The 21,218-nt window shown below is 34.8% G+C and overlaps 1 protein-coding gene across 1 annotated transcript; it reads right to left on the bottom strand.

The window, feature by feature from the left end:
• Window positions 1–1,565: 1,565 nt before the first annotated feature.
• LOC121387978 (neuronal acetylcholine receptor subunit alpha-10-like) lies at window positions 1,566–21,218 on the bottom strand. Its single transcript, XM_041519167.1, has 6 exons — window positions 21,155–21,218; window positions 15,970–16,118; window positions 11,241–11,285; window positions 9,340–9,449; window positions 4,061–4,596; window positions 1,566–2,354 (listed from the first exon to the last, which is right to left on the bottom strand). Exons 1-6 carry the CDS (start codon window positions 21,216–21,218, stop codon window positions 1,828–1,830), a joined length of 1,431 nt encoding a protein of 476 aa, XP_041375101.1. The 3' UTR covers window positions 1,566–1,827.

Genomic DNA, 21,218 nt, shown 5'->3' with positions numbered 1-21,218 from the left:
CGCGGTGATCATCCTGCGTTGTAAAATAAGCTTTGACCCCATTAAACACGCGGTGATCATACTGCGTTGTAAAATGAGCTTTGACCCCATTAAACACGCGGTGATCATCCTGCGTTGTAAAATGAGCTCTGACCCCATTAAACACGCGGTGATCATATACTGCGTTGTAAAATGAGCTCTGACCCCATTGAACACGCGGTGATCATACTGCGTTGTAAAATGAGCTTTGACCGCATTGAACACGCGGTGATCATACTGCGTTGTAAAATGAGCTCTGACCCCATTGAACACGCGGTGATCATACTGCGTTGTAAAATTAGCTCTGACCCCATTGAACACGCGGTGATCATACTGCGTTGTAAAATTAGCTCTGACCCCATTGAACACGCGGTGATCATACTGCGTTGTAAAATGAGCTTTGACCCCATTAAACACGCGGTGATCATACTGCGTTGTAAAATGAGCTTTGACCCCATTAAACACGCGGTGATCATACTGCGTTGTAAAATGAGCTTTGACCCCATTAAACACGCGGTGATCATATACTGCGTTGTAAAATGAAATGAGCTTTGACCCCATTATCACACGCGGTGATCATACTGCGTTGTAAAATGAGCTTTGACCCCATTAAACACGCGGTGATCATACTGCGTTGTAAAATGAGCTTTGACCCCATTAAACACGCGGTGATCATACCGCGTTGTAAAATGAGCTTTGACCCCCATTAAACACGCGGTGATCATACTGCGTTGTAAAATGAGCTTTGACCCCCATTAAACACGCGGTGATCATACTGCGTTGTAAAAGAAGAACATTTTATTTGAGGAACTGTGTTATTATGAAATTTGACAATTTAGAATTGAAACTTCTGATCCAATTACTCATCCGTTTAGAAGATTGTTTCCATCTGATTGGACGTGTTTGTTGAAACATTGTAATGTGTAATGCGCAGGGCTATGTGTAATATTTTGGCTTGGTCAAATATTAGAATATGTGTGTAATGCTTCTTTAGACCTCGGGAAAAGGCGAATTGTGAAGCAAATTATATTTAAAACAAGTAATCAGAACTAATTCTCCATAAAAAACCCACTCCAAAACAAACAAGAACACACGCACACCACACACACACACACACACACACACACACACACACACACACACATACAGACAAACGCACGCATGCACGCACGCATAAAACAAACACGTGTGTGTATTCAAAGTTAAATCACTGAACCAGTAAATCTGTTCTGTATTTTTGACAAACACGCTTAACAACCAATAGATGAGTGATTAAAGTAAACAATATTCAAATATAAATATATATTATGAACATAATCTATAGCAATTAAATGTCAACTGGATACAATTAAATGTCAGCTGGACACTAAAATTCAACATGTACATTTACGTATCTAAATCTAATTTCGAAAACATTTTGTTTTACGAAGATATTACATCAATTAATACAAATTACATACATATTTATTAAAAATAAATTTAATATATACCAAGTTTTAATTTTTGCAAATATTGTATCAATACAGTACTGGCATATTTATGTAACACTACGATTATTATTGTCATTTAAAAAAAAAAAACCCAATAATAAAGATGATTAAAAAATCACGATGAAAATGTTGTAAAAAAAAATCTAAATTTATTTAATCCTAGAAAGGTTTATTGGTAAATGTGAAAAACAATCTGCTTTAAACTGTTTCTAAAATCACTTATCCAGACGAGTCCATGTGTTACCACATAGTTCATGTTCCTGTTCATGTTCTTTTTAATCTTCTTCTGGCAGTTACGAACGCGTGTTTGGCGTGATTCTCACATCTCCGCTATTCTGGTTGCCTTTGTCATTGGACGAACTATGAGAAGGACGACACTGGAAGCAAGAGTGATGGTGAGGAATAAAACGAAAAAACACCTGTCCATGACCTGGGCGATTTCCCGCCATTGTAGCACAACGTTTCGATCAAACTGACTCTTCTGATAATCGTCGATAATCGTCCTCAGATGAACCACAGTGTCTTTCTGCAAACTGCCATTCACCTTCATCGCTTCAATAGTACTCTTGAAGGTTGGCGTGGAATACATAAACGCACTGATTTCGATCTCGGTAACGTCAGTGGTGAGTCTGTGCGAATCAATGAGATGACTCGGCAGTGCGGATGCCTGGTTTGTGTCGATATAAAACAGCTTCATGCAGAGCAGCCGTCCTATAACTGACGCCAGTATTCTGACCGGTCTGGGCGGCAGCTTCACAACCGTACCTCTGTGGTGACAGCTGAGGACGAACACCGCCAGGGCCACAGAGATGGCGCTCATCGCCATGATAACAGTGAGGTAGATACCTGCAAATAAACAACATAGTAGTAGGAGAAGTAAAAGTAGATGTAGTAGTAGTAGTAGTAGTTATATTAGTAGTAGTAATAGTAGTAGTAGTAGTAGTAGTAGTAGTAATGATAGTAGTAGTAGTAGTAATGATAGTACTAGTAGTAGTAGAAGAATTATCAGTAGTAGTTATAGTAGTAGTAGTAGTAGAAGTAGTAGTAGTAGTAGTAGTAATGATAGTAGTAGTAGTAGTAGTATCAGTAGTAGTAGTAGTAGTAATGATGGTAGTAGTAGTAGTAGTAATGACAGTAGTAGTAGTTGTGGTAGTAGTAGTAGATGAATTATTAGTAGCAGTTATAGTAGTAGTAATAGTAGTACTAGTAGTGGTAGGAGTAGAATTATTATTATTAGTAGTAGTAGTAGTAATATAATTATTATTAGTAGTAGTAGTAGTAGTAGTAGAGTTAGTAGTAGTAGTAGTAGTAGTAGTAGTAGTAGTAATTGTAGAAGTAGTAGTGGTAAAATTTGTAGTATTAGTAGTGGTAGTAGCTGAAGTAGGAGTTGTGGTGATGACAAGGGCAATAGTAGTGGTGGTAGTGGTGATAGTAGTAGTTGTAATGATGGTAGTGGTAATGATGGTAGTTGTAGTAGTAGTGACGGTGGTGGTAGTAATAATAGTAATGGTAGTAATGGTTGCGTTAGGTGCAATAGCAATACTTGTGATTGTTGTAATAGTAGTGATAATGGTAGTTGTAGTAGTAGTGGCGGTGGTGGTAGTAGTAGTAATAGTAATGATAGTGATTGTTGCGTTAGGTGCAACAGCAATACTTGTGATTGTGGTAATAGTAGTGGTAATGATAGTTGTAGTGGTAGTGGCGGTGGTAATAGTAGAAATAGTAATGGTAGTGACTGTTGCGTTAGGTGCAGTAGAATACTGGGTCGTGGTAGTAGTAAGTCCCAAGCATATCTTTCCTTCTACAAAAATAGATATACACAAAATAAGTCCATGCATAAGACAAACCACCCCTACCAATGGACGTTTCCTAAATAGCTTTAATGAAATATATCATTTGGTGTTACATAACGAAATAAGTACAAATGAAATACTTATTATTTCATTGGATACAAAGTGGAATTCAAATGTGTAGACGTGAATAACTTTTGATAAGACTAAAAGTACAAATTAACGAGACTCAGTGTCAGAGTGGATAAAACGAGACCTTAATTGTTTTGTCAATTACGAATTTCAAGGGCGGATGCAAGCTGTTTCTAGGGTGGAACGTTTAAAAAGGGCACCTCCATTAATCAGTAAAATAATCGTCAACAGAATATCAAGTTGAGCAAGATATTATATGTTCCCCACTAAAACCCAATATAAGCACTGTTTTCCTCTGTTAAACTTTGGAATTGTTTTAGGATCATCGAAATTCGCGGTGTCCAACCAGCAATTGGACATGTGCCTGAACCTTAGTCATTTAACCTAGATGTGGACAGGACGTCCATACAATATAGTTTGACGACAAAGTACGTTACCTACATTTTAATGTTACTTTTTTTTCACTAGATTGACAGTACTATACTGCCTACTTAAGCTAAATAATCTAATGTAGCCCCGAACCTGGATATTATTAGACTATACTGCTCCGATAGCACAGCGTTCATCACAGGAGTGGCTTATGTAAGTATGTGTGTGTGGAACTGTATATGACTATTTTACACAGCTTACCTATCAGTGGTACATATTCTGATGTTGGCGGCATATTTTCTGCCACTAGAAGCATGAAGACCGAGAATGCTAACAGAACAGTGAGTCCCAGAGTGACTTTCTCGCCTGAATCCGAGGGTAACAAGAATCCGGTCAGCGACAAACTGGAAAGCAGAACGCACGGAACTATGACGTTGAACATATAGTACAAGACGCGCCGTCGAATATGGATGTAGAATGTAATGTCTGGAAATGGCTCTGGACAACAGGCGTAGTACACGACGTTACGCGTAACCTGTGTGTCAATCAGTACCCATTCACCATTGTCCACGTAATTTTCAGTGTCCACTTCCATTGTTCTCTTTACTACATCCAACTGAAAGCCGTCGTACGCCCAGGATCCAAGTTTAAGCTTACACACTTGGTCGTCAAAGGGAAAATAGGTTATATCCATCTTACACGAACTTCGCATACGTACTATTGGTGGCCAGAAAACGTTCCCGTTCTCTTGAACCATGACCAAGCTTCTCATGTATCCTTTATGGTGATTATCAACACTGGGAAATAAAGAGAAATATTAGTTATATGGAACACATGATTACTCCTTTGAAAACAGTGCCCCCTTTATTTCACTTTTTTAGAGTCAGAACCGATTTGACTGTTATGTTTTGCAATGTTAAAAGAAGCAGGCGCCTCATGTTGCGGGTCAAGTGGCAACAACCATATTACCAGCTAATTTTGGTATTTCTTGAAAGGTGAAACTGCTTTCTAGCTAGCATACTATAGTCCGTCCCATCCTCCTGTAGAAATGTGTTTTTCTTGTAAATAATGTTGGTTTGATGTAAGGAGAAAAGTAAAAGTGTTCTGTGAAAAAACCCAACCATTTTTGTGTGCAATTAAAATAATATTCGGTTCATAAATAAATAAATCTGTAATACTTATCACAGTAAGAAAACGACGCTTACAGCGTTATGGTCGCCAATTTGGTTTTATGAACTGGTATAGTCGTGCAATGTGAGATAATTCTGATTAGTTTCTTGTTGCTCCCTCTGTAGTGGAATTAATCAAATAGAGTTATCTCGTACCAAGACTACAGCAGTCTGTAAAACCAAAATGGCGGCCATACACAAGCATACAAACACATTGAATCTATATGACACTGTTTATCTTAAAGGGACATTCCTGAGTTTGCTGCATTGTAAGAGGTTTTCGACTAATAAAATATTTCTATGATTAAACTTGCATATTAAATATATTTTCTTGTTTAGAATATCAGTGTCTGTATATTCAATGTGTTTCTGGTCGTCTTAATATTTGTAAGAAGCCAAAACTGGATTTTGTCTTCAAATAATTTCGTACGTACGAAAAAAACAATATTTTAGGAAATAAGATAAAATTTAACCTCGTGCAAATATTAGAACGATCAGAAACACGTTTAATATACAGCCACTAATATTTTATGCAGAAAACTATATTTGATACGTAATTACAATCGTTAAAAAGTCTCTGTTAGTCGATAACATCTTAAAAAGTGTAGCAAACTCAGGAATGTTCCTTTAAAAGAAGAGAGTAGCTCCCATAGAGTCATTCTACTAAAACGTAATAACAAGTTCGCCACCTAGAGTTTCAAATATTACCATTCATTACTTGGATAGGTCCCTAAACGGGAAGCACCTAATTGGAGTCCAGTAGGCAGGCATTACATTTCGTTCAGTTCTAGATGTAGGAATAAATCCCGTTTTAACACCATCATTATGGGAGTTTGGCAATCTTTCAGTATTGTATGAGCTAACATCCAAATCAGTTCGGATTCCAAAAAGGAAAATAAAGAATATGGGCACCTTTTTCAATGGAACTAAATATCGCCCACTGTCTGAAATATCTGTAAGTAGCGTAAACGTGGTATGTTTAGCTAATGAGCTATCGTGCATATTAATCTTTCTTTGAAAATGATACCTGAAAGTGTGAGATAGCTACTAGACCAGAACACACTACAGTTGCTGGGGTGGGGGGTTTTCAGGATAATATTTAGTACAAGTTCAGGTTGACGTAAAATAAACATTTGAAGACTTGATATTCCCAATGAAATCTTGACATAACCAAAGTCAATTCAAGTATGTTTTTTTTAAATATTTTTATTTCTCTAATGAGTATTTTAACAAGATCACATATATTAATATGCACGCCGTGGTGCTTCAACGAATCGAATAATGTAGCAAGATAAATTCATACTTACATGAACATAAACACCACTTTTAAAGGGACATACCCTAGTTTTTAAACGCTAAGGAATATTTTTGACTATTAGAGCCGTTTTTTGATAACTGAAATCATATTTTACTTAGATTTTATTGGCTAGATTATACATTTCCGTACATTCGAAGTGTTTTTGGTCATCCTGGTGTTTTTAATATCACAAAATGCATTTCTAATACTTTTTAAAACGCACGTGCGTCTGGGAAGTAACAGTTATGGAGTCGACTTTTAGTCTCGTTTTATAGGATATTTCACCATTTCAAAGTCACAGACTCATGTTTCACACAACTGTAACTTTATCCAAATATGTTGCAGATTTGTAGATTAACCAAACTTAGTGTGAATTTTCATGGGCTGAAACTAGGGTATGTCCCTTTAAGATCTGTACTTTAGTTACATTAGTGTTTTCAAGAAATTTGGTTGTTATAGTTAATGGCAAATAATATTAAAATAATGGTCATTTCCTCCGATGTCCCTATTTTCGTCCTAAATATTTTTCTAATTATTATAGAAAATTTTAGAAATATTTTTGAAGGTCTGTCCAAATAAACTTTTTTCCTTATATGTTTTATATGTATCCCGGGACGATTTTAGGGCTTCAAAATTACTGACTATTTAATTTTGTATTCAACTGGCTAAGTGTTTGAAGATAAAAAATGTAGAATTTACAAAGAAGGCCTCATTTCTAATGTCCTGAAAATATGAAATTAAAAGAACTGGCCCACATTTTGAAAAAATAAACCCAACACGTTGGATGAACATCTAGCGTTAAAGTTAAACTGATATTATAATAATTATAACATATAACAGCGAATATCTTTACAAGTCATCGAATATTAAAGGCATACTGTCACGGATTTATAAGGACCTTATTTTTCTAAAAATGGATAATAAATAAAAATTACATTAATTGTTGGAAACCAAATCTAGCTATTGCATCACCTTAACTGAACCCTGATGGAATGAAATCCATGTCAACGCTCTCGGCAATTTTAGTTTTTTAATTATGGACCATTGCCATAATTCAATTATTTAAAAAATATATCATTAATAAATGGAATATGGTGGTTATGAAGATGGTTGAATAACGTGCATTTATTGACAAATCAAATTATTTTTGTTTAGGTAATATTTTGTTAGACGATTAAATAGGTCAGTGGTCTGTGAAAATATGCCTTTAAAAATACTGTCCGAGAATTTGATGAAATCCGGAAAGGCAGAAAAGTCTCTTTGATTACTTGACAAAAGCAATAAATCATGATTAGAATGCTTTATAGTCCAATAGCAAATTGAAAATGATTTTCCCTATCAACCGAAGAACTGTGTACTGATTATAATAGCATAACGAGAGTTATAATCCGGTCGAAAATGGCTTATAAAAAATGAATGAGAAGACAGTACTTATAATCATGCCATATGTGCAACACCTTCTTACTTAGATCAATACTTTGGATGTGTTTCAGTGCCAGCGTGTTGCATATGAAAAATATATCTGTTTAAACTAATAGTACTACTGCAACAAAAATAACCGTATGTGTTAAGTAGTTTAAAAAAAAAATGTTATACATGTATTTCACTTAGTATGGTGACCTACGTCAATGAACCTCTTAAAGAAACTATCACGAGTTTTTCGCCCTAGCAAGACTTCCGTTTGCCCCACTCCCTCCCCCCTCTCCCCAACAACATAAACACCCATTCTGGTTTTGACCTGTTTATAATACACTATCTTAGCGTAATATGTTTTTAATATAAAACATTATACAGTTAAATATGTTTAGAATTACCTTTTGCGGAATTATGTCAAATTTATTTTGGCCATAGATATATTCCTATTCTTAGCAAGGAAGTGTAAGTAAATTGTCATTTTAATAATTATTCTGAAAGTACTGCTAGTGCAATAAACATTCTCAATCAGGCCCAACAAATTTTCGTATGTCTTAAATACAAGGACCATAACTCTGTGAAAATGGGTAAATCGTCATGAAAGTTAAACTTGATCTTTAATAGTAAATGATAAAGATATGTACAAAATTTCGTCTGAATATCTTCAGGCATTGCAAAACAAAAAAAGTCCGGAAACAAATTCTCACATCTCGTACGTTCAAGGGCCATAACTGTGGAAAAATGGGTGACTTGCCATGAACGTCAAACGTGATCTGTAATGTAACACGCTAAAGCTATACACAAACGTTCAACTGAATTTCTTGTGCATTGCAAAAGAAAAAAGAAAGTCCAGAAAACTAAATTTCGTGTCTCCCAAGTTCAATCTTACCTTGTGTCACAAATGGGTAAATCGCAATGAAACAGTAACAGTACACCATAAACGGAAGGACAGACAGACAGACAGACAGTAAGACGTAGATGAAACCTTTAGTCTATTTCAGATGGACCGGTAGGGGATTAATAATGTAAAAATATATTGTTTCACCAAAACATTTTATTCTGACTACTAATTGAGGGTGGGCGGGATCGGGGGATTTAGCTCAGTCGGTTGAGTGCTCGCTTGAGGTGCTTGCGTCGCAGGATCGAACCACATTGGTGGATCAATTCAGCTGGTTGGGTTTTTCTCGTTCCAACCAGTGCAGCTCAACTAGACAAAGGCCATGGTATGTGCTTTCCTGTCTGTGGGGAATGTGCATATAAAAGATCCCTTGCTGCATTAGGACAAATGTAGCGGGTTTCCTCTGATGACTACGAGTCAGAATTACCAAATGTTTGATATCCAATAGCCGAAGATTAATTAATCAATGTGCTCTAGTGGTGTCGTTAAACCAAAACAAACAAACAAACAAACTTTCTGAAACAAACTGAGGGTAGCGATCATACCGAAGTAGTGTAAAACTAAAAGTCGTTTAGCACCGGCTACTGGTCTAGTGCCTAGCTTACACTTCCAGGGTATCATTTTCAAAGAAGGACCCAAATATTGGATATCGAGCAAAAACCCAGGTTTTTTGCTAACTGAAAAATAACAAACTAAACGTGGATGAAAATCTAGAATGTATTTTTAATGGTCAAACGTAACTGTAAATTTTAGACAAACCAACCTGTTGTACAATATAATGTCTGGAAGCCATACTAAGTCGCACGGTATTCTCAGTATTGTTATATTCGCAAATAGGGATTTGTTCCACGTAAGCTTTTCGTCGTACCATTCCTGGAAGAAAAATATTTGGAAAATTTTGTTTGTGTGTGCTGCCGCTTTGTTAAATATTAAAAATCTACTATACATATATAGAGAGAATACTGCATTCGTATCTGTTAAGATACCATTTATCTTACAACGAGTTGTTCAAAACGTATCTAACGAGAGAAAATGGGTTGGGTGTGTTGTTACACAATTAGTACTATGATAAAATTGTATCTAAGGGGCACGAGAGTAGTATTCTGTACATATCCTTACAAAATGTAAATGTCGTTTTCCAATTAAAACGTACTGACTACGCTTGCGCTAGCAGGCTTATTGTCACAGACCACTGACCTATTTAATGGTCTAACACAGTATTACCTGAACAAAAATAATTTGATCTGTCCCTAAATGTACTTTATTCAACCATCTTCATAACCACCATACTCCATTTATTAATGACATTTTGTAAAAATAATTGAATTATGGCAATGGTCCATAATTTCAAAAACTAAAATTGCCGAGAGGGATGACATGGATTTCCTCCATCATAGTTCAGATAAGGTGATGCAATAGCTAGATTTGGTTTCCAACAATTAATGTAATTTTTATTTATTATATTTATTATCAATTTTTAGAGAAATAATGTCCTTAAATGCGTGACAGTATGCCTTTAACTTGCGCGTCACAGAGTAATACATTTCGGTAATGTTTATTTCCGTGAATGGTATGACTTTATCGTCCGGGTCACCATCGAATAACAGCCAGTTAAATATCATTCAATCGATATCAGATGCACGTAGGATAATTTAATGTATAATACGAAAGAAAATAAATAGCAAAGAAATACATTAATTACAAAGCATGTTCCCCTTATGTAACATGTGGTGGTTCTGTTTAGATATGACTATACCAAATAAAATCCCACAGGCGACCATGTTAACGTTTGTTTTTAAAAACACTATATGCAATATATGACCCATATATATCAACTATGACCCATATATATATCAGTACTACAACCCCTTCCTGAAGGTATTAACTGCAAAAAATGGTACCTTTCATAGCTCATTTTCGGTATAACCAGATGTTTTTACAACACCCCTAGTTTCGCAAACAATTTGAGCACCTTTTTTACAGGTACTCCATACATGTTCCAAGCACAAGGCTACTTGACACACTGGTACTAGCCCGGATGAAACTAATGTTTTTTACAACCAACACACTCACATTTATAACCAATCACAGGACTTGTGGTGTTAATTTCTCTATCAAAAGTTCGGTGCACTTTGATCCAACCGAAAATTATTTAGTTTAGTGCTACCTATGTACGTACGTACACACATAATGTTTGCGTCATACGTTTTAGATATAAAGTACTACATTAAATAACTGTGAAATTTCTGTTACAAATATCGTTAATCTTAAAGGAACATCTCTGAGTTTGCTGCATTGTAAGATGTTTCCGACTAATAAAATATTTATACGATTAAACTTACATATTAAATATATTTTCTGGTTTAGAATATCAATGTCTGTATATTCAATGTGTTTCTGGTCGTCTTAATATTTGTAAGAAGCCCAAACAGGATTTTTTCTTCAAATAATTTCCTACGTATGAAACAATTATATTTTTGGAAACAAAATGAAATTTAACCTAGTACAAATATTAGAACGATCAGAAACACGTTTAATATATAGCCACAAATATTTTATGCAAAAAAAATATATTTGATATGTAATTATAATCGTTAAAAAGTGTTTGTAAGTCGATAACATCTTAAACATTGCAGTAAACTCAGGAATGTCACTTTAACTTACCTGATCTAGCCAAACACTTAGTGTGATGATTTGATTCTTTTCATCCTGCAAATACAGAAGATAAGTACTTTAGTACAAGACGGTCAACACCATCGATACTTGGTTCATAATCTGTGGATTGGTTTCAGAGTTTAAATACCACTACCCAGACAATAATACAATACAGACATGTTTCATTTGCAACTCACTTCTTTTTACATGTTAAGACAACATACAACAATAAAAATAAAAACGATACAAATTACACAAGTCACTCCTATGGAATGAATGAGTGAATGAATAAATAAATGAATGAATGAATGAATGAATGAATGAATGAATGAATGAATAAATGAATGAATGAATGAATAAATGAATGAATGAATGAATGAATGAATGAGTGAATGAATAAATGAATGAATGAATGAGAGTGAATGAATGAATCAGTGAAAGAGTACATGAGTGAGTGAGTGAATGAATGAATGAATGAATGAATGAGTGAATGGATGAATGAATGAATGAATGAATGTTTACCGACACTCCAGCACATCGGCTATTAGGTGTCTCACAACCGTGGAGTAATGAGATGCATTATAAACAGGATAGACAAAATTCAGAAGGATGTGCTTGCATGCGTACGTACCTACCAACGTGCGTGCGTGCGCGCGTGCGTGCATGGGTATTCCAACAGATCCACCTTCCTTTAGGAGCTCGGCTCATTTGTCTTCGGTAAACTCAAAATTGCCCTTTTTAGAATTTTGTGCCCACCCCCCCCCCCCCTTCAAAATCCTGAATCTGCCCCTAAATTTAGACCTATATCAAGGTAATTCGTCAGTGTCGAAACTCCTCGAATGATCGTAATTATTTATTCGTCTCCAAAAAAGATTTGAAAATTGTTTATCTTGGATTGTTTGGGGTTTTTTTTATTTTATTTAACTGGGGTTTTTAAAATTCATAATCATACAGTTAATACAATAACTTTACATAACAGATCCAATGTTTATGAATAAATATATGAATGTGAAATGTATACACAAAATACTAATAACAATATCAATACTAGTCCTGTCCTTAAACAGTCCTAAAAACAGTATTCAAAATACAGAAGAAAAAAAAGAGAAAATTGTTCCCAAATATGCCTAACGTCTTTACATTCCCAAAATAGGTGTATTGGTGTTGATATTTCATGTTTACAGAAGGAACAAAGAGGTGAATCAATATATCTTATGTTATGTAAAAACTTATTTGTAGGCAATATCCTATGAATAATCTTGTATTGAAACCATCTTAATTCTGTACTATCTGTGCAGCGAAAAGGTATTGTATTTACCGTTTTCCAATCATCATCATCATATTTGAAATTTAATTCTTTTTCCCATTTTAAATTAAATTTATATTTAAAAAATCTCGAATCCAATAAAATATTGTAAAAATGTTTACTGCCTTTACAACTTATCTTAAGATTCGAATTATTATAGGGAAAAATTGGATTTTGCAACTTTCTTTTAATTTATTTTATTTTAAATGTATTGCAATACTGCTTCACTGCACTTAAAAGACCATGGTATTTTAAAAAGTTGAAATCAAGATTATAAATGTTTTTAAATTGTGGGAATGTAATAAATAATCCACTGTCATCTAATAAATCATTTATAAATCTAATTCTTATCTTGTGCCAACTGTCATAAAACACTGATTTATTATTTACTTTAATGTCATCATTAAAGAATATATATTGAGACTGGACATCATTTTCACTAACAATTTAATTTTTACATTTTTTAAGATAGATGCACCAAGATAAAAGAGTATCTCTCCAAAAATTATTTTTTATGGTTGGTAAAAGATTTTCTTCTATATATTTTGAATCAAATTCCATAATATTTTCTAACATATTGACTTCACCAAAAATACCCCTGCGTGTGCTGTAACCTCACCGTGGTGCAGGGGTGTAACATTCTCTTTGAGAATGGCCAATACAGCACAAAATTGAAGTTTTTAGTAAAATTCAGTATCCGTAAAATTCTGTGATATTTGTGTTTTTACACAGTTCTTTACACTGTTTTTGTTTAAGTCTTGAATTGTTATAATGATGTTGATCATCATTTTATTTATTTGCATTACCATAGTTTGACACCCAATAGCCGATGTATTTTTCGTGCTGGGGTGTCGTTAAACATTCATTCATTCATTTATTCATTCATTCATTCACCAAAAATAAGAGATCTCCACTTTGAATCTATACATACAAGCCTTTTAATCTAAGCAATTTTTTGTGCCATAATCTTGGATTGTTGGACAAAGGTATACACTCAGAAATAGATTTCACTTGACAAGATGAAATCATTGACTACGTTTTAGACACGTATGTCATGCAATGTTGTAAACGAAACCAATTGCCTTTAAGACAGTCGATATAAACTGCTTTCATTTCCAGAAAAACCCCACTCATTGGGGTGGTAAGAGGGTTAATGAGATTATTAGGAAAAGTGGTATGACTGGCAATTGATCGAGAAGAATCATTATTGATCAGTTACATTATTCATCTCGCGATTACTGGTCTGACTAACCTTTTAAAATTCACGTCATAAGATTTTCCAACGATCGTTCGTCTCTCAGCGATGTGAACAAAATAGAGTCAACGCTAAACGGATTCGATTTTTACGGTCAACTAGAGTATTCTCCGCTAATGGCACAATAACAACATAAAATGAGATATTCTTCCACTTCTTAGCACTCTTTTCATTCCAGGCAAAAGCCAAAAGGTTTAATAAAACTGAATACAATAAAGCACATATTTACTGGAATATTAAGATTAAAGGGACATTCCTGATTTTGCTGCATTGTAAGAGGTTTTCGACTAATAAAATAGTTCTACGATTAAACTTACATATTAAATATATTTTTTTGTTTAGAAGATCAGTGTCTGTATATTCAATGTGTTTCTGGTCGTCTTAATATTTGTAAGAAGCCCAAACTGGATTCTGTCTTGAAAACTTTTTTAAAAATCAAATTATTCAATGCTAAAAAGAAGGTAACTTTGAACAATATAGCATTTCTTTGCTGATTATAACTAGTGTAAAAGTAGTTACGTCCCAAATTGCTATATTTGTAGCCAGTGACAATATATATATATATATATATATATATATATATATATATATATATATATATATATATATATATATATATATAACATAGTGATTGCAGGATAAACAGAGTTAACACAAAACAAAACATGGCACACGTTGCACAGTCGCCGCCGTCAAAAATATTTATTCTATCTTTAGCTATGCCAGATTGTAAGACTCCATCATATGCTGTCCTGTGGGGTAGAAAAATACACACGAGGTGGTTGAATCCCAAGGTCGAAATGTTCACCACTCAGGGTATACTTTAGTCTATCCCACATGACTGCATATGGTGGGAGTCTTCTTCTCTCATCCATTCAGTAACTATTATTTTACACGAACAAAGATGGCTGACAAAGATTCTTTTTTATTTGACCATTTTATGATAAATAAACTACATTATCGCATTTGCCGTGTTTGTTTTATGTGTTATAACTTGCTAGAATTTGAAATGTTCATCTTTTATTCATCTGTAGTAACAAACATTCATCATCGATGGGTTAGTCTCAAGCGCCACTTATCAGATTACAGCCTGCACTTATTTAACGTTTTGACCAACTGCAAGGGAACTTTTATATGCACTTATTTAACGTTTTGACCAACTGCAAGGGAACTTTTATATGCACTTATTTAACGTTTTGACCAACTGCAAGGGAACTTTTATATGCACTTATTTAACGTTTTGACCAACTGCAAAGGAACTTTTATATGCACTTGTTTAACGTTTTGACTAACAACAAGGGAGAAAATATAGAAGAATGTATAAGTATGCTGCATGTTCTACTTTGGTATTTTGCATTTCTCGCCATTCATTGTTTCAGCAGATAATAGACTATTTCGTAAAAAAAAAAAAAATTAAGAAAAAATTAAACCGCACCAAAATGGCGAGTGAAGTACCTTGTACCTTATATAGTAGGGATCGAAATTTTTGGTATATGTAAATACTCGTTAAATTACAATAAAAGTGTCATGTATAAAGATTGCATAAGCCAAATATTGTGAAAATATCTCAATTTTACCAATATACAACAATTTAGAATTGTATTCATGTATGATAGGGTCTATCGATCTCTGGAATCTGTGTCAAGAGCTTGTGGACGTGGCGCTTTATAAAAAGAAGCGAACTGAACTGGAATGGGTTCAAAACGCTTCGTAACCGAATTTGGTGTAGCAACAACTGGAAGTAACCGTATTCAAGCGCATCAATGCGTTTTAGGTGTTTGGTGTGGAACCAACATTGGCTGAAGTTTGTTTTGTATAACGACACCACTAGAGCACATTCGTTTATTAATTATCGGCTATTGGATGTCAAACATTTGGTAATTTTGACATAATAGTCTCAGAGAGGAAACCCGTTAAATTTTCTCACTTAGCAAAGGATATTATTTTTTAAATACCTTTGGTGTGGTTGATCATAGTTTATTTTAGATAGTTTCTAGTATGAGTTTGAAACTCAAAATATAATCGAATCACAATTTAATTTCTTTTAAAAAAAAAGTGTTTTATTAGCTATGTTGGACCTCATTTTTCACAAAACGCGTGTGAATAATACGCCAGGATTCTTCACAAAAATCGGGCCACATTTTTTATATTTTCGTAGAATATCCGATTGATCTTACCACATCGAGTACTTGAGCCAGTGTGATCCCAAGTCTGACAACAATTGGGTGTGAGGCATTAAACACCGGTCTGACTGCAGAGTCGTAGTTTCTACGCAAATAATACAACAGTTTCTGTTCGTCTGTCCACCGAACATCTGAAGTCAGTTCTGAAATGTAAAAAAGCAAATCTTACATAAGATTGTAATTTCATTTATCATTCTTCATCTAGTTTATATATCTGTCAATAGTTGTCAGAACATAACAAATGAAATGACAAAAACAATGCAATAATATATGAAGCAACAAAAGCAATAATACATAAATTATGAAACAACAAAAGTAATAATACATAAATATGAAGCGACAAAAGCAGTACTATATAAACTATGAAGTGACAAAAGCAATACTATACAAACTATGAAATAATAAAAGCAATAATATATAAACAATGAAACAATAAATGCAATAATATATAAACTATGAAACAATAAAAGCAATATTATATAAACTATGAAACAATAAAAGCAATAATACATAAATTATGAAACGACTGACGAGAGCAGAGTAGACGAAAGTAGTGAGAGCAAAGGCAAAGGCAAACCAAAGAAGAATGAAGAAATGATGTTTTCTGTAAGTTAGGGCGGGACGTTGATAAAGCGCTTCACTGATGCGCGATTGGTCTAGAATCGACCCCCGTCGGTGGGCCTATTGGTCGGAGATGTAATGTTTCCAAAGGAAGAACCAACAGATTTCGTAAAATCGTTTTACCTGTCTTTTAAACAATAAAAAGTTTGTTTTGTTTAACAACACCACTGGAGCACATTAATTACTTAATCATCGGCTATTGGATGTCAAACATTTGGTAATTCTGACTCGTAGTCATCAGAGGAAACCCGCTACATTTTTCCTAATGCAGCAAGGGATCTTTTATATGCACTTTGCCACAGACAGGAAAGCGCATACCACGGCCTTTGATCAGTTGTGGTGCACTGGTTGGAACGAGAAAAAACCAATCAGTTGAATGGATCTACTGGGGTGGTTGAATTCTGCGACGGAAGCACTTCAGGCGAGCACTCAACCGACTGAGCTAAATGAATGAATGAATGTTTAACGACACCCCAGCACGAAAAATACATCGGCTATTGGGTGTCAAACTATGGTAATGGTAAAAACAAAGTGATGATCAACATCAATATAAAAATTCAACAGTTAAATAAAAACACAGTGTAAAGGACTGTGTACAAATACAAATATCACAGATAGATATAATTAAAATTTAGAATAAAATTCAGTATCGCGTAAAAACTGCAATAAAAGTTCTGGATGGAATCGAAATGATTCCATCACATTTCTTTGTCCAAATAAATCTTTTCGAGTTGCTGACAACTGCTTACACTCCACCACAATGTGTCGGACAGTCAGAAGACACTGACAATGCTCACACTGAGGTGGAGGAGCTTTCTGTAAGATAAATGAATGGGTCCGACTGAGCTAAATCAGGCTCCCATTTAATGCGGCGTTCACACAGTGCCGATTATGGCTCCCGTTTGAGATCAGACAGCGCTACGACACGAAAAGTGAAAAAGTCGGATTACTATCCTCAATGATCTGGAATGTCCTACAGATTTGGTAGTTTTTTACCATGCGAAAGATACAAATCGGATCAGAATCGGATTGAGAACTGGAGAATCGGGACGAATTCGGCTGGAAACGGCTTCCTGAACAATATCTGATTGTTGTCGTGATTTCCCGCCACGAATCACAGGATCTTGATCAGACTTTTGACAAATTTTAATCGGGAATGGTCCTATCAAGGACGGCAGTAAAAATCCTGAATGTGTGACTGAAGCTTTAACAATAACGTACATTGCTTTCGCCATCCTTACTGCTTTTAAGTGGTTAACTTCCTCATTTCTTAAATCCGGCTCTGTCATATAGTGTGTCTATTCTTAATCAAATTATTTAAAAATAATAATTAATTAACCTATTCGTGTATTTCACATATTTTGTGTGTATGTTGTGAGTATATTGTCTATTTTATATGATTCTGTTATGTGTATCTAGTATTCTGTCGATGTAAGAGACGACACTGCGTAGCACTATAAAGCGGGAACAAAACTTTCGGTTTCACCAGATGGAAGTAGTTATGTGATAAATAGAGAATAATACGCGTCCGTTAGATACCATTTATCTTACAACGAGTTGTTTTAAAATGTATTTTAACGAGTGAAAGCGAGTTTGCTACGTTTTTAAACAACGAGTTGTGAGATAACTGGTATCTAACGGACACAAACGTATTATTCTATTTTTTACATATCCTCAAAAACCAGGTTTTAGGCAATATTTAACATCTTTATCGACTAAAATAATATTTACAAACCTTTGCACTGTAGCTGACTTACGTGTCACAGACACATGATTGCCAGGTTAATTATACGCCACAGTGTAATCGATTTCCACCGTCCTGTTTTTGATTGGACGTATGGCGTTGGTGACCTGGGGCCTAATTCACTAAACTCTCGCAACTTTGCGATCTCGCAGAGCAATGTTAAAAGACTTACAAAGAGGATGCTTTGTTGTCTAGCAGAGCCTAAGAGACCTTTGAGAATTAGGCCCCTGGTCATCACTTAGGAGCAGCCAGTCGTATGTTTTGAAATTGTTAACACACGTACGTGTATGTGTTATCAAAAATTATGTATGGTGTTCTCACCAACAGGTGTGTAAGAAATTGTGTGTATTGTATTTCAAGATAATATTTCGCTCGTGGGGAAGACTCAGTATAGATAAGTCCTCTGGGTTCTCTTTGACCACGCTGATATAATTTGGGATAATTGTACATTGTATCTATCACAGCACCTTGAACATATTTACCTAGATGTTCTTAGCACAATTTGTGGTGCTGTTCGTGTTTCGTACCTTTATCAGAGAGAAGAAAATACCACAGATTATGTATGAAACAAAGGTTATTTTGTTTAACGACACCACTAGAGCGCATTTATTAATTAATCACCTGCTATTGGATGCCAAACATTTGGTAACTCTGACACATAGTCATCATAGGAAACCCGCTACATTGTTCCATTAGCAGTAAAGGATTTTTTTAAAATGATCTTTCCCTACAGACAGGAAAGCAAATACCACGGCCTGTGACCAGTTGTGGTGCACTAGTTTGAACGAGGAAACCCAATCAGTTGAATGGATCCACCAAGGTGGTTTGATCTTAATTATGTATGATGTATCGACTCTGTAACGGTATTATGTCTATTGCGTGATGCGGATCACTTACACGGATATAGAAGTCGAATAAAATAATTTTCTCGATTCCTTCTTCCCTTCAAGAGTTACATTATGGAACAAACTATCGATCAATACTAGAAATTCTCTATTCTTAAGTTCCTTTAAAAGCATTTGAATTCAAATAACATTAAAATTCCATCATATTTCTACACGTGTGAGAGGCGATCTGAAATATTACTGTCTTCGCCCACGTATTAGCGACCTTAACGGACAAAAACTTACACGTTTTTTCTCAGACAATCCATTCTGTGCCTGTGGCCATCCTATTGAGAATTCTAAACATTTCTTATTCAAATATCCAATCGATGACAGACAACGTAGACAATGTCTATCTAAACTACAACACACTTTTACTTGGAAACTCAAATTTCAACAATCAAGAAATGTTGAGATGTTTAAAATGACTCAACAGTTTACCACAAAGAGAGCTCTTTAGATACAATTGTTAGAATGTTGAAGCTTTATCCAATATTTGTAAATTTAAAATGTTCTTGAAATCTGTAAAGGGATCCTTCCTAATTCACTATACTAGCATACAAACACTTTTCATTGTGCCTAGCATATACCAAATATAGTTTTACAAAATAGTATCTTGACCAGAATTTTTTTTAATAGATCCAAACTCGTAGCTAAGAACACTGGTATTAAAAGTAGAATTGCCCTAGAGTATTTATCATTGCGCAAACACCTAAATGTGTTGGCCATTGTAGGCTGTATGTACCTAGTTACATTTGTTTTATATTGTATGCTGACCCAATAAGTGTACGAAAGAAAGAAATGTTTTATTTAACGACGCACTCAACACATTTTAGTTACGGTTATATGGCGTCAGACATAAGGTTAAGGACCACAGAGGTATTGAGAGAGGAAACCCGCTGTCGCCACTTCATGGGCTACTATTTTTTATTAGCAGCAAGTGATCTTTTATATGCACCATCTCAGAGTGGTACATACCATGGCCTTTGATATACCAATAAGTGTACGATACAATAAACGTAAATTAATTGAATTGAATACAGTCATGATGTTGTTCCCACCAAAGAGGTCTAATAGCCTTCTGAATGCTTTTATTGTTTTGCCTTATAAGCCTTGCGACTTGACTTGTAATGTAGATAGGATTAACCGACATACTGGTTGTAGCTATAAATTGCACATTTTGAGCACAGAATTCGGAACCGCGGGAGGGGGGGGGGGGGGGAGGAGGGGGCACTACCCCCCACTTTACATCGGCCCTTCTGTTGAAGGATGGATATATAATAATTCGTCCCTCCAGTTGTTGACGTCTCCTGACGACTGTGAAGAGTTTTTGTATTAGAAATACCAGTGAAATTCACTTATATGGATTTGTGTTCAAACAGAGAACATCGGCATCAGAATAATCTAATAAGCTTCACGTTATTGATGGCAATCAACCAGATGCTTTTCTCGAAGTAGAACTCATATCGAGTTTAGGTCGTATCTGCTTATATCGATCTTTCCCCTCTTCTTACAATCTGGGTTAGTCAAACGGAATAATTTTCTGATGAAGCTAGGTCAGCGCAAGCATAAACTTCCTGTTTTTTCACTTGTTGATATTACAGTTTACAACGAGACCACACAATTATATACAATTTGTTTATATAAATCATGTAAGAAGCATAGTCAACGTAAAAAAAAGGATAACGCTTTCGTAAAAAGAAATATAAATATGTCTTCTGTTTTTCCGAGTGAGTGAATAATTTTTTTAATTGTATACTATAGTAAATATAGAGTTACTTATTATGTACAGATAATAATTTTAAATAAAACTGCCAGTGGACCATCGCTGATAATTACATTTATGCAGCAGTTTGCAATCAGATAGCAAGGTTTTTATTGTTGTTGTAATTTTAAAACTGACATATATTATTGTCTTTCAGTAACTTACCTGCAAACACTGCGCCAATACCACCATACATCATAAACATTACCAGAACCAAATACGCCGTCAT

The sequence above is a fragment of the Gigantopelta aegis genome, chromosome 2 (assembly GCF_016097555.1).
Source record: "Gigantopelta aegis isolate Gae_Host chromosome 2, Gae_host_genome, whole genome shotgun sequence".
Taxonomy (NCBI): domain Eukaryota; kingdom Metazoa; phylum Mollusca; class Gastropoda; order Neomphalida; family Peltospiridae; genus Gigantopelta; species Gigantopelta aegis.
The sequence above is the reverse complement of the archived record's forward strand: the minus strand, read 5'-3'. Positions and strand labels throughout refer to the sequence as shown.